Below are 14895 nucleotides of genomic sequence, written 5' to 3'. Positions count from 1 at the left end.
AAATACATAATATGATTTGTTAAAAAAAAAATTTTTAGTCACTAGTTAAAACAACCCCTCGCCTATTATTCTATGGCATGAAGTAAAAATACTTCCATATAAAATAACACCTATGCGAGTAAAACCTAAACAAATTTATTTTAAATATATAATAAAAAATAAGATAATAAATAAATTAATGTATAAATGTAATACACACACTTTCTTTGAAGTTTCATGAAAGTTGAAACAAAAAAGTCCATTAATTTAAAAAAAAGTATTGCTAATCACTACTTAAAACCAGCCCCTGATCTATAATTCTATGGCTTGAAGTAAAAATACATCCATATAAAATAACACCTATGCAAATAAAACGAAAATAAACTTATTTTAAATATATGATAAAAAATAAGATAATGAATAAATTAATGTATAAATGCAATACACACATTTTCTTTGAAGTTTCATGAATGTCAAAACAAAAAAGTCTATTAATTTGAAAATTATTGTAGCTAATTCAAAAATATTTTTCCTTCAACATTTAACTTAACAAAATATTTTCCATCCACTAAAAATAATCTTCAACATGAAGAATGTACTTAATCTTTGTTTTCTACTTTCAAGAATCTTACCTTTGAAAAAATATTAAAAAACTTAATTATTAAATAATAATATTTTAAATATTCTTAAACTTAAAAAATAAAATTTATGTTTAAATTGTGCCCGCTGAACTTTCTGGACAAATTCCAAAGTATACTTTTCGCTGAATAAAAAATCATTTCCCTCAAATCCTTACAAAAGCATGCAAAAGAAAGCATTTTGCGTCATGATGCTTAGCGAAGGAAGGTGGCGCGAAGGAACCCAGTGGTGAGTGGTCTAATCTTTTGCTTTGGATTCGCATTTTTTGCGGGTCTTCTGCTCTGCCCACTATAAATCATTATTACTTTAGCAATGGATTGGACATAGAGTGCGAAAGAAATGCGAGTGGTGTAAAAGAGACAGTTAGTTTTGCTTTCTGCAACTTTTATGATATTCGTATGCTTTACGACGGCAAAGTTTCAGGTAAATCCTTTTGAATTTTGTGTTGCATGTTTGCTGCAGTATTTAGTTGGCATTTAAATGTAACTGCCGATTGATTGATGGGTTCCCACTACCCGTCAGTTTTTCTATTTTGTAGTTCTTCGTAGTTATTAGGTTTTTACTGACAGAGATGGCAGCTCCTTTTTGTTTTGGGGTAAAACAAAGAAAAAGATTTCGGTACTGTATTTGTTACTCTTTGTGAAAGTTTTCCTGCAGTACAGGATTTTGAATTTTTGTTTTCTTTTTGGAATGTTGCCTACATAGAAGTCATTTGCGTACTTATTCTTTGAAATTTGGTAGCTTCCAGTGTGTGGTTTCGAACCTTGATGATTTAGAGCTAATTTAAGTCCGTCGTCCACAAATTGTCATTAGACCACACTTACAGGAGTTATGTCATTCTGGATTGAGCATAGTGGGTTTGTGAAACTTTAGATGATTTTGTTGAATTTGGGGTTGACGCTATATTCAAATGCCCGAGTCGGATGTTTTGGGATATCCTTCTGGGGTTTTTGCTTTGAAACCATGGTGGCTCTTCACTAGAGCTCATTCCAATTGGTATTATTTTTAACTATCTATATATTGATTGCGTTCGGTGATTTTTGTTTTGGGATAACAATTTGAAATTTACTGTCAAATTTGGTAATTTCAAATTTGGTTGTGGTTGCTTGCATGATATAATGGGAATGATTAGGACTTAAATTTGAGTAGCCACATGAACTTTCCTTTTTCTTTTCCTTTAAACTTTTGGGTATATAGATATTTGAGTAAAGATTGTATCACATGATAGGGGACATTTTGGATAAACTTTTATGTATATGTTTTTTTTAAAATAAGGTGATGGAAACAATTAGGATTTTTTGAAGTTTAAATTTGATTAGTTATATGAGCTATTTTTCAAATTTTAAATTTTTGGCTTGCAGATATTGTCTAAATTTGATGGCTATATAACTGTATTTAGACTTTTTTTTTAAAGATATACCCATATTTTAAATAGATTATATGATATATCACATGAAAGGTGAGATATATATTTTAAATAGATTATATTGCATGAAAGGTGAGATATATATGTCTTAGTATTTAAAGAGCAACTTTGAATAAATAAGTGTCACTAAAATAACTGTTTGGCAGGAATGGGTGAGTGTCAAATTTAGGCCCTGCGATTTAGGGTAACCAACCAAATGCTTTTGTGAATTTGAAGTCTGCCTGCTTTCTTGATGTAATTTTTCTAAAACCAGTGAGGTCACAAACAGGGGACCTCATCCCCAATTTAAACATTCAACAAGAAAACTCCAATGGTAAGAACAACACCACCACAACATGACCATCACACTATGCCAATATTGGTGTTTTTATGATGTAATTGATGACAGGGTGTAATTTGAAAATTTTCAGTGGTTTTGGATTTGGTGGAAATCAATAAAACATTGATGGTGTTTCGTTCTGTATATTTTCTATAAATATTTGGTTCTTATTGTAAATTTGAATTTTGTTTGCTTTTATGAAATAATGGTCTTGCTTAGATTGAGATTTGGTGGAAATATAAATTTACATATCAAGATTTAGAGCAGTTATACAGAAGTGCTATTTGTTTGAAAAGTAGAGCAAACGTCGAGGAAAAATCATCCACACTTAAGATATGAGAATTTGATTAGGTTATGCCCATAACCCTTTTCACATCTCTATTTTCAGGCTCTGTGGGATGTAACCCAGAAGCAATGAAGATGACAACACAAAGATTATAGGAATAATAACAGTATAACTGTATTGAATGGAAAGGGGTATGTGTCTTCTAACCTTATTTATAGAATTGTCTTCAATGTGTGTGTGGGGTACTTAACCACACCCACATTATGGAAGGTTAGGGGAATAACGTTGGAGTGGAGCTGTATCTCGTGAAATCTTTTCTCGTGATATAACTTTTTGTTTGTTGGGATGTGTTTGGGGTCTTTCCCTCATTACAGTCTAGGGAAGTGAGTTATCCATGGTGAGTGTGGCACGTGTTTATTGTTGCAAATCAGATTGGATTTATACAGGTCTATTCTAGCTTTGAAAGTATCATTTCTGTTTGTTGAATCTAAAAGATACATTCTTGGGTGTCAAAAGGTAACGTTCATGTCACAGCCTAAGCGAGTATAAATGTTCAAGGACCAAATTAAGGAACAATATTTTCTTGATGAATCATATTTTGAAGGATTTGTTAACGGTAAGCAATTTTCTTTGTAATGGTGAAATTGATACTTCGTTGTACTGAAGTTTTTAAAACTTTTTAAGAGGGAGTTTTATTATTTTTATTTGTTGAGGGCTTGTCATTTTTTGAACAACTTGGAGTTTCTTACTGTACAGCAGTACACTATAACTAGTCATTTCTTACCGTACAACAGTACACTATAACTTGGAGTTTTGTAATGGTGGAATATCTTTCGCAATTTGAATTTGATGCCCTGTTGGTTCCTGTAGCCATTATCTGCTTATTGTTTAATGATTTATTCTTTGATATAAATTGCAATGGTGTTGGGAGAAGCATTTTAAATTTACATCTAACAAAACTAAATTGTTTGGATGTTCAGCTCCCTATGTTTAATGATATATTTAATTGAATTATTTTGATGTAAATTGTAGTGATGTTAGCAGATGCATTGTCAAATTGCATCTAATGAAACCAATTATTGGAGGGTTTCCACCTTTCAAACTTCTTGTTTTGAAACAATTTTATTCTACATACAACTTGTCAGTTGTCACATATCCTTTGCTGAAGTGTTTCTCTATGTTTGTGAAATAATTTGCAGTTTGAATTGATGTGTGTTGGTACTGAACCTGTTAGCTGCTTGTTTAAGTTGTAATGATGGTATGAAAGTCATGGCCTTTGTTAATTGGAATTCCTTGTCTAAATTGTAATCATATATAACAGGGCTTTTCAAATTGCATTTATTTCAGGCAAGGACAGTCCTCATCGGATGACTTTTGAATTGGAACAGTAGTAGAGTGGTTGTTGTAGATGCAAATTTGCAGTTGTTTTTCCCCTGTAGAACTGTGTTTCATGTCCTTCCAAAAAGAAATTATTGGTTGAAGAGATTCTAAAATTCTTGTTTACGAGAGAATGTTTTTTTTACAGTGGACTGGTTTTTTTCTCGTTGTAGACTTGCTTGTCATTTATTTATTAATTGAAGGGTATTCTTCAATTCCTATTTGTGATTTAAAAGTTGTTTTGAGAGTAGATTGACTTTAGAATGCCTCGTACTGTCTCTTAATGGTAAACAAAACTATTTTATTTCAGATTCTTTGGTTTGCTGATTGCTCACAAGTTATTCGATTTGCTGGTTATGCACTTGGGATCCATGGAGGAAAAGTCATTCTGTGCTTGGTCCAGAACAGTGGAAGAATGCTTGGAAGAATATGATGTCAGTTTAGAAAAGGGATTAAACCTTCAGGAAGTTGAGAAACGCCGACAAAGATATGGGTGGAATGAGCTTCAGAAAGAAAGTGGGAAAACTTTGTGGAAGCTTTTTCTAGAACAATTTGCTGATAGACTGGTTCATATACTGTTGGGGGCAGCTTTAATTTCATTTATTCTTGCCTACTTGGATAAAAATGAGATTGGGGAGGGAGGTATGACAGCCTATGTGGAGCCTTTGGTAATTCTCTTAATTCTTATGCTCAATGCCAGTGTAGGAGTATGGCAGGAGACTAATGCTGAGAAAGCTTTAGAAGCCCTCAAAGAAATGCAATCTGAACAAGCAAAGGTCTTGAGAGATGGATCTATTATTCCACATATTCCAGCTCGAGAACTTGTTCCTGGGGATATAGTTGAACTTGGGGTGGGAGACAAGGTTCCTGCAGACATGCGAATTGCATCCCTGAAGACATCAACCTTGAGGATGGAACAGAGTTCTCTCACTGGAGAAAGCAATCCTGTTACTAAAAGCACAAAAAAAGTTCTTATGGATGATTGCGAATTGCAGGCTAAGAATTGTATGGTTTTTGCAGGAACCACTGTTGTCAATGGCTGCTGTACTTGCATTGTTGTTAGCATTGGAATGTCTACTGAAGTAGGACAAATTCAAGTACAAATCCAGGAAGCTGCCTTAGAAGACGATGACACACCTTTGAAAAAGAAACTACATGAATTTGGAGAAAGTTTGACAAAAGGCATTGGATTTGTTTGTCTTCTAGTGTGGATCATCAGCTATAAAAATTTCCTCTCGTGGGATGTTGTTGATGGCTGGCCAAAGAATATTAGGTTCTCATTTGGGAAGTGTACCTATTATATCAAGGTTGCTGTTGCTTTGGCTGTTGCTGCTATACCTGAAGGATTACCTGCTGTCATTACTACTTGCTTGGCCCTTGGGACTCGAAAGATGGCACGAATGAATGCCATTGTGCGCAAGCTTCCTAGTGTTGAGACATTGGGTTGTACAACAGTGATTTGCTCTGACAAGACAGGCACACTTACAACAAATCAGATGTCGGTTACTCAATTTGTAACCTTAGGTCACACTGTGAGTTCAATTCAAGAATTTCATGTGGAAGGAACAACATATAACCCCACTGATGGGAGTATCCCAGATTGGCCTGAACATATGAATGCAAATCTGGAAACTCTAGCAGAAATTGCTGCAATTTGCAATGATGCAGGAATTTCCTGTCAAGGTCACCAGTTCCATGCCACTGGAATGCCTACTGAAGCAGCTCTGAAAGTTAGCTTGACTTCCTTTTTTTGTGGTTTATCATGTATAAATGACAGATAATTAGGTCATGAATCAATTCAGACAGAATAATAGGTGGAGCATCAGTAGATAAAATAAAATTTCAAGCTTGTTAACAACAACAAAGGAACCCAGGAGGAGAAAAATACATAAAGATTAGACACCCTCGAGTTTACATCTAGGGCATAAAATCATCCTACTATTAATAGGAAAAAAACGGAATTTCTAATGTAAAGTTTACTTCTGATTTTTATGCATTGTTTATAATACTATAGCTGTCCATCTGCTATCCTCTGAAGGTTTTCGTTGAAAAGATGGGAATCTCAGGTTCGAAGGCCACGAGTGCTCGTAACAATGGAAATCATATTGCCAATTATACCATTGAGAATGGCATGGTAAAATTAGGTGGGTGCCTATGCTCAATACTGCTATCATCCATCAGCTTATTTATTGTTAGTCATGTCTCAGTGATATCTTGCAATATCTATATTCTATGTGCTTTCTCTACTTTCTTGACTCACTGTCTTTGCTTTAATGTAGTTTACTGTGATCAGTTGATAGAAAAGTTAAAGAGGTTGGCTTTACTGGAGTTCGATAGAATCCGGAAATCTATGGGTGTTATTGTTAGGGATCTTTCTGGACAGAATCGCCTCCTAGTGAAGGTTTGTATCTGATTAAAAATATTATTTTTTAAGGCTCTGAATTCTATATCAGACACTCTTTATCTAGTTAATTTAGTCATCACTTGAACCACATAAAACAGATGTTCTCTATTTACAATTGTCAGCTTTGATTGGTGCATCAAAATATATGACTCTTTATTCAGTTACTTTGGTGATCCTCATCCTAGACAATAGGGCCAACACTCTTAGAACTTAGATGTGTTATATGCAGAGACAATGTTAGACTTGCAATATTAACTTTCTTATGTGATTACAAATTTGAAAAGATTACCAAATCTGAAACTAATCTGAAATTCAACATAAATATAAAATCTTTAAATCAACCATACCAAAAGAGACACCAGATTTACATGGAGAAATATTTTTGGGAAAAAACTTCACCAGAGAATGAGGGCAAGAATATTATTATTCTTCAAAAGAGAGAACACCACAATGATACACTTCACTACACTTCTCCAAATGATCCCAGAACTACTTGGAAACAATGACCAACTGATGATTAAACAACTATGCCTTGGCTCCAACTTATAGCCAAATGGGAGAGGAAAAACCAGTGCTGTTTTTCCAAAACAAGGAACCAAAACCACTTGCAAAAACCATGCTTTGGATAATGAATAGCGAATAGACATAATAAAATAATAAGTAACTCTTCAAGTGACTCCTCATGGGCACCAAACCCAAAGCCACTAAGTCTTTACACATTCTGAGTGCTCTGCAGCTTGCGGTGACTATTCAGATCCCCAAATGGACACAGTTTCTCCTCCTAAACTTGGTCTCCTTATGCATGACCCTTCATGTCTCATTATGGACATGAGGAGTGTATTTTATCCATTTTGATTTATATTTATCACCTCTTGAAAATGCAATTACAAATAGCCATAAAGTACAAATATTTAATATTTTTCTCACATTCCAGGGAACAATCTCCAAAGAACATGGAGACATATGAATGGATTAGGATTGCAAGATTAATGTCACCTTATCCTAGCAAATAGAGGGAGAAAAACTTTATTATTATGTGCATTTTGTTGGCATACTCTCAAGTGATATGTATGGTTGTCTATCTTTCACTTGCTTTGGCTGTCCTCTAATCTCTGTTGATAACTATCTAGATATGTATACATAATGTTATAAAACTGAAGAGTAAGGAACCATTATTGAAGATGAAATGGTTTCTCTTCTACACGTGATTCTTAAACTTCCAACGGTTAAGTTGCACTGTAGAAAATGTGTTCAAGCTTGGATCGAGTCATAGCTGGGGCTCTACTCCTCTGGAGTAAGGCCACAACATTGTCAGCACTTGGCAGCACCAAATGTTGTGATTTGGCCTTTGGAGTTTGGAATCCAAATATCTAGAATCTTGACAAAGATAAAAATGAAGACTATAAAGTTCGACATATGCTTGAATGGCATCATACCTGATCTGTCCAGGATCCTCGGTACCAATGGATATTTGGGCAGTATCTGGCGAAGATGGAATGGTTATCTTGGAAGTACTGTGGACTGCTAAGGGAGGTTGTATGACACTGTAGACCATAAGACATGAGTTGGTATACAATGCAGTCCATGACAATGGGTTTAGAGGGAACCATTGAAGTTGTATTTAGATAACTGTGAAATAGATATAGTCTATTGTTGTACTTGTTAGCTTTGTTGATGTATCAAAGTTGTATGATCTTTTTCATATAGGTCTCAGTTTTCAGCACTTTACTTCTTCCATTATGTCTACTTGTTTATGACATAAGGCCGCTGTGATTCTGGTAAAGGATGAGATAGGTCACTATGATTGTTGTAAATGATGGGACATCTAATTAATCAGTACCTCTGGTTTGTTATTTTATTGTGACTAGAAACTGAGTCACATATATCTGCTAGACTCTTTCGTGCAATATTTCCTATATAGATGTAGGTGTATAGGTTTATATTGGATAGACTAGGGATTCGTATGGACATGGAAATCAGTATTTAGATATTTGCATCTCACAGTACTTGCTTATGAAGGCCATGGAGACCATGGATGCTAGAAGGGAGTTTGCTTTGGACTTAGCAGCATTTCGTGATTTGTGTTCTTACTGGCATATTACTTTCAAATTTTGAATGCATGTGTTTGGTGATATTAATGTCTAGTTTTTTGTGCAGGGTGCTGTGGAAAATGTTTTAGAAAGAAGTGCTTTTCTGCAATTAGCAGATGGAACCATAGTTGAAGTGGATGATGCATCCAGGGAATTACTCTTGATGAAGCTTCACCAAATGAGTTCGAAGGCTTTGCGCTGTTTAGGCCTTGCATACAAGGAAGACTTGGGACAGTTTAATGATTATGATGGAGAGAATCATCCTGCTCATATGAAATTGTTGGACCCTGCTAATTATCCTCAGATAGAGAACAATTTAATCTTTAGTGGTCTCATCGGATTGAGAGTAAGTTCTGCCACTTTTAAAGATATGCTTGTCTATCTTGTCCTCTGCCTTTGTTTTCTTTTAATTTTGAATTAGTATGCTGTTTGAAAAAATTTCTATCACAGACATTTCACATTTTCCTTTTCCATGGACTTTTACTGTCATTTAATTCAGTATCATGAATATTCCAAATTGACAGGATTCTCCTCGTGAAGAAGTGCATGAAGCAATAAAAGATTGTAGAGAAGCAGGTATTCAAGTAATGGTGATTACTGGTGATAACAAGTTCACAGCAGAAGCCATATGCCGGGATATTGGTATATTTTATGAAGGAGAGAATCTTAATGGGAAAAGTTTTACTGGAAAAGAATTTATGGAACTTCCCTTGATAAAGTGCCGTGAAGTTTTGGCAAAGCCTGGTGGTCGTGTATTCTCTCGAGCAGAACCTAGGCATAAGCAGGATATTGTTCGCATGCTTAAAGAAACTGGCCAGGTTGTAGCGATGACTGGAGATGGTGTTAATGATGCACCTGCATTAAAGCTTGCAGATATTGGAATTTCCATGGGAATTGCTGGTACAGAGGTATATTGGACTTCTCTCTTTTGAAATTCTTTCCTTCATTTTTTACTGTTTTTTTCTTTTGCTTTCATAATTATTTCTATTTTATTTGGAAGGAATGCAAAAACTTGCTTTGTACCAGTAAGATTATTAATTTTCCCATCACATGGCAGAATGATTAAAGATAATTCTCATAATTGAATCCTATCAGGATTATTCTGACATGTGAGAACTAATACTTGCTTTCATCTTTCTATATATGCTCATAAATTCGGCCATCTCCATTCTAGTCTTTCCTAGTAGATATGTTTTTAATTGTAGAATGAAATGGTTATTGTGTACGCATTGGTGCTTGTCATCCTCACGTTTTTTCTTTTGCAATTGGCTTCCTGGAGAACAGATCTGATGTTGAATACTAGATGTCCAATCCTAATTATATAGAGGCATATAAATTAAGACCATTTTATAGTTTGTTTAGAATTTTCATAAACTAGTTTGTCAAATACTGGTCCTTAATAAGGTTCCCAAATACTGACGAGCTAGATGAAAACAATGGGCTCAAATCAATTGTAATGTATAAATCCCTAAGAAGTAAATGGATTTTACAGCACACGCAGTTGTATTGCTTTTATATTCTAAAAGCCTAAAACAAATATACTTGATTGATAGCGTCTGACCATTAGCAGTAGCTTGGTCAAATTTTTCAGCCTTTGCGAATACATATGCCCAAGCTAAATTGATTAACAGACCTTTCGAATATCAGCAGTGTTCCATGGGCGTTGGGGACGGGGGGACAGGGGGACGCGTTTCCGGGACGGGAGACCAAGGGCCTAAGTTTGGGGACGGCGGCGGGGGGGTGGCGGGGTGGTGGTGCTGATATAGTTATACATATACATATAGTACTTGAAAAACTAGTTTTGAAAAGATGTATGACAGTATTACAGTATAAGAATTACATTTCAAATGAGACTATAGGAAATTTGAAATACTAAATCTAAATACCAAGATTTCTTCAATGCTAATTGTGTTATTATATGGAGATTGGAGCCTAATCAGACTCGGAGGTTAAATTTTCCCTACTTCTATCGGCGCGGTTTCCCCCTATATTTTTCAATGGGGGTTTGGGGGCAGCGCCCCCAAGTTGGGGTCAAGGGGCAGCGCCCCTTGCGCGTTCCCTGTCGCGATACAGGGTGGGATCGAGGGGCAGCGCCCTGCGAGGCCAAAAATACTTTTATTACTTTCTAAAGGCGTCAGGTGTTATTTTTGTATTGGCCCACGTCCAATTAGGGTTACCCCTTAACCCCCCCCCAAAAAAAAGTCACATGTTTTTTAAAAACTGCTTTTTTTGGTTAGCTTTGATGTGGGAACACGGGAGACGCCTGGGTGTCTCCAGGTCCCTTGCGAGACAGGGAGATGCCCAGACGTCTCCGCGTCCCGGCGGCGCTTGGGTGGTGGTGGCGGGACGGCGGGGGACGTTGCGTCCCTGTCCCCCCGTCCCTGAGACGTTTCTGACAGGGGGACGTGCCCAAAAAGGGGGGGGACGCGTCCCTGTGGAACACTGAATATCAGTGATAGTCTTTAAATTTCTGTTAGTAGTGTTTGTATATTGCGTGGATTAGGGCTTTTGATTTTATCAAATATTATAATGGCCATTAGCTATATGCTATTAAAATGAATAGATCTTTTGAATATAACAGATGATATTTAAGCCACAGTTTTAGTGCTTTTTATAAACTGTATTTGAATGGATTAGATATTCTAATGGCTATAGCTGTTAGCATTATCAATGATCACTTTGATGTTAGAGCTTGACACTTTTGCATTCTGTGTCTAATTAGGGCTTCATACATCTTCTAATGGCCATAGCTGTTAGTGTTCATTAACAGTGTTGGTTTGAATCAACCATCACTTTAGTGACGGAGCTTGACACTTTTACAATTCAATATCCAAATCGGAGACCATATTCCCTTAAGCACTAGCATTTTAAGGTCCAAGGCACAAAGGTTGTTTAGTCAACCAACAATGTGATTTGGACAAAAGTTTCTTGTTGGTTTTTGGCCGCCATCAGCCTTGTTCTTCCCTTTATATTATTATTATTTGGCTTATGATTGTATAATATACTATATTTGCTTAGGGTACTGAATAAATATATGAATGCGCTTCTTTGTATTGTTTATTTTGTAATCATATATTCAACATTTTCACTGTATTTCAGGTTGCCAAGGAAGCATCAGATATGGTCTTGGCTGATGATAATTTCAGCACTATTGTTGCTGCTGTTTCAGAAGGCCGTTCAATTTACAATAACATGAAAGCTTTTATAAGGTAGGCATCTCTGTTTTTGGCTACAAATATGAGATGAATTTTGAAAAGGGAAATATACTGGGTTCATACTTCATAGTCATTATAGTTTAGGAATAATGGAGAGATGTATCCATACCTCTTATTTGATATACTTTCTGCAGGTACATGATATCATCGAACATGGGTGAAGTAGCTTCTATATTTATAACTGCTGCATTAGGCATGCCTGATGGTTTGATACCGGTGCAGCTTCTGTGGGTAAATTTGGTCACAGATGGTCCTCCTGCAACGGCTCTTGGTTTTAATCCTTCTGACATAGATATTATGCAAAAACCACCTCGAAAAAGTAATGATGCCCTAATTAGTACCTGGGTGTTTTTCCGCTACCTGGTATTAAATTTTCTATTGCTACGCCACTGATTTCTAGTTATTGACTTTGGATTTAAAATAGAGCTTTGAAATAATTTTTAATCATTTCCAATTCTCCACTGAATGCAGGTTATTGGAGTATATGTGGGGTGTGCAACAGTTGGTATATTTGCTGTGTGGTTCACACGTGATTCATTTCTAGGGATAGATTTATCTGCAGATGGTCACACATTGGTAACATTTTCACAGCTTACCTCATGGGGTGAATGCTCATCTTGGGAAGGCTTTAGGGTTTCACCGTTTTCAGCTGGTGGGAGAATATTTTCATTTGATTCCAATCCTTGTGATTATTTTTCACATGGAAAAGCAAAAGCAACAACTCTTTCTCTCTCTGTACTAGTGGCCATTGAGTTGTTCAACTCACTTAATGCTCTGTCTGAGGATAACAGTCTGCTCTCCATGCCACCATGGATAAATCCTTGGCTAATGTTGGCGATGTCCGTTTCTTTTGGACTCCATGCTTTGATCGTTTATGTCCCGTTTCTGGCCAACGTTTTTGGAACTGTACCCTTGAGCTTTAATGAGTGGTGTTTAGTTATAGTAGTTTCATTTCCAGTGATACTGGTCGATGAAGTTCTGAAATTAATTGGAAGGAGAATGTCAAGAGGACATCAGAAGTATAAAACTGTTTAACAAACCAGGCAACACACGTAGACTGCTTATTTAAGCTCTTCTCTGGCTGTAAGGCATGCCCTGTCCACCATAAATTTGTCCACTAGAGTTTTGTATTTACTTCGATAATAAATAAGAGGAAACCAAATCCATGGTTATACATGGGTTTCTAGTAAAAATAAGGTGACTTTGGAAAGGGAAAGAATGATGTATTAGTTGTCCTTGTACATAATTAGGAAGGGTTCAGAGGTAAATGGTTGTAATGTATATATGTTCATTCAAGCCATGGGTTACTAGTGGATTTCTAGTTGGTGACATTTGGAAGGTAAATGATGTTGTATCAGTTGTTTTGTATATAATAAGGAAGCTTTTAAAGGTGAATTTTTGTAATGAAAGTGTATATGTTTATCATATATTTAAATGTAAAACCTTTGTGTTGAATCAAGTGAATGGGTCTTATTTTGTTTTTGGCAAATTTTTGAAAGGAAAGATGTTCAAAGAGAATTAAGAATATGCTTAAAACATATTGGTCTTGAATGCTGGTTTTATTTTCTTTTAATTTGTTAAATTTGTACACTATACCTAGCAATTTTAAGTGAAAATATTGGCCCTACTCATGTAGTCAAAGATAGGGAGCCAAATTTGTAGTGTTCTTGTCTTCAACCAAAATTGAAATTTAATATATATAGTTGTGATACAAATTTTCATGGCCTAATTTAGATTAAAAATTACAAAAGAAAAATGAGTAACAATAATATAAATGAAAAAAATTATGGCATACCTTCAAAAAATTGTTCACTTGATCTCTCTTTATAAAATTTAATTTGAGTTTCCCTTATTCTTTGAGTGTCTTTCTCTAACTAAGTTAAATCTCCATTTCCTCTCCTCTTTTTCCTCAAAGAGAATTCATTCTTCAAAATTGAAAAACCAATGTCAAGATTCATTCTTCAAAATTGGAAAACCAATTTCAAGATTGTTTTTTCAATGTGTTTTATTTCTTGTCTCTTCACATTTGATTGATTCAAATTTAATTTGGCTCTTTGAATTCTTGTGTATTCAACACTTAGATTGACTCTTCATAGTTTTGTCTCTTTGCATTTGAGTTGACTCTTCAATTCTATATGATGACTCTTTGTTTTTTATTTGACAATTCTCATTTTCATTTGATAACCCATTGCTTCCATGTGATGACCTCTCACCTTTATGTGTACTCAACATGAGCTTTGATCATAGAGGGTTCACTTTATTTGTCTAATGTGTTTTATTTGTAGAACACAGAGGTTTACTACTGAGACATAAATCAATAGTAAATAAAAATTCAACTCTTATCCAATTAACTCTTTTGAAAAGCTTATAAACTTAATTTTGAAATGAAAGCACCAAAGTGAAATTAGAGGAGATTACGTGGAAACTCAAGATGGAAAAACCATGGTGTGAAATGTTGCTAGAATCTCTATCCTAAATCCAGCTTCACAGTTAAAAAGTTTACAAACTTTTAGGACACCAATCCCAAGGAATCACCAAATCCCCTTTGATAGCACCAATTCCCTACACAAATCTCAACATAAAAAACTGAGCACCAACTCAAGATCCTTAAAGCATTTACATATAAGAATCAAATATCTTATTTGTTTTTATGATCTCAATCATTGTATTTATAGAATTGAATGGACATAACCAAATTATTACAATTTGAAAATTAATCCCATAAGATATTCTTGAATATCTTTGCACTTGACAACATCAGTATATTGCAAAGCAAGTTCTTTATAATTTGAAAATTGTTTGCACCCATATCAACACAAACTCATAATTTAAATGATCAATAAAATGGCAACATGTTATTACTTTTACTCCACAACAATTTTTATTTGCAACCAAGTGTTATCCAGAATAATTTGAAACCATTTCACATAAGTCTCTTAAAACATATTCACCAAAGAAATACAACTACAATATACTCATCAAGTTACTATGAATGAAGTTACCCTTATTCTTGTTGCATGAACTTCAACAATAACTGTTACTAGCCACAACATTGTACATCATATCTAACATCATCTTCCAAACATAACTTTTTTAATCAATTCGTTCACAAAATATATTCTTTATCAACAACAACACTCTCTTCCCTATCCACTTTAGC

At 35.0% G+C, this 14895-nt stretch overlaps 1 protein-coding gene across 6 annotated transcripts; it reads left to right on the top strand.

The window, feature by feature from the left end:
• Positions 1–772: 772 nt before the first annotated feature.
• LOC131076398 (calcium-transporting ATPase, endoplasmic reticulum-type) lies at positions 773–13130 on the top strand. 6 transcript variants are annotated; one of them, XM_058013552.2, is made up of 10 exons: positions 870–1041; positions 2752–2840; positions 4337–5756; positions 6065–6170; positions 6306–6427; positions 8588–8866; positions 9045–9428; positions 11620–11729; positions 11870–12098; positions 12207–13130. In XM_058013552.2, the coding sequence occupies exons 3-10, from the start codon at positions 4383–4385 to the stop codon at positions 12768–12770; spliced, it is 3168 nt and encodes a 1055-aa protein (XP_057869535.2). In that variant the 5' UTR covers positions 870–1041; positions 2752–2840; positions 4337–4382; the 3' UTR covers positions 12771–13130. The 6 variants fall into 6 exon arrangements, with proteins under 6 accessions (XP_057869536.2, XP_057869535.2, XP_059064008.1 ...); XM_058013553.2 differs by lacking the exons at positions 870–1041; positions 2752–2840 and adding an exon at positions 773–846; XM_059208025.1 differs by lacking the exons at positions 870–1041; positions 2752–2840 and adding an exon at positions 1092–1236 and having other exon boundaries at positions 6080–6170.
• Positions 13131–14895: the final 1765 nt, after the last annotated feature.

Source organism: Cryptomeria japonica, chromosome 7 (assembly GCF_030272615.1).
Source record: "Cryptomeria japonica chromosome 7, Sugi_1.0, whole genome shotgun sequence".
Taxonomy (NCBI): domain Eukaryota; kingdom Viridiplantae; phylum Streptophyta; class Pinopsida; order Cupressales; family Cupressaceae; genus Cryptomeria; species Cryptomeria japonica.
The sequence above is the reverse complement of the archived record's forward strand: the minus strand, read 5'-3'. Positions and strand labels throughout refer to the sequence as shown.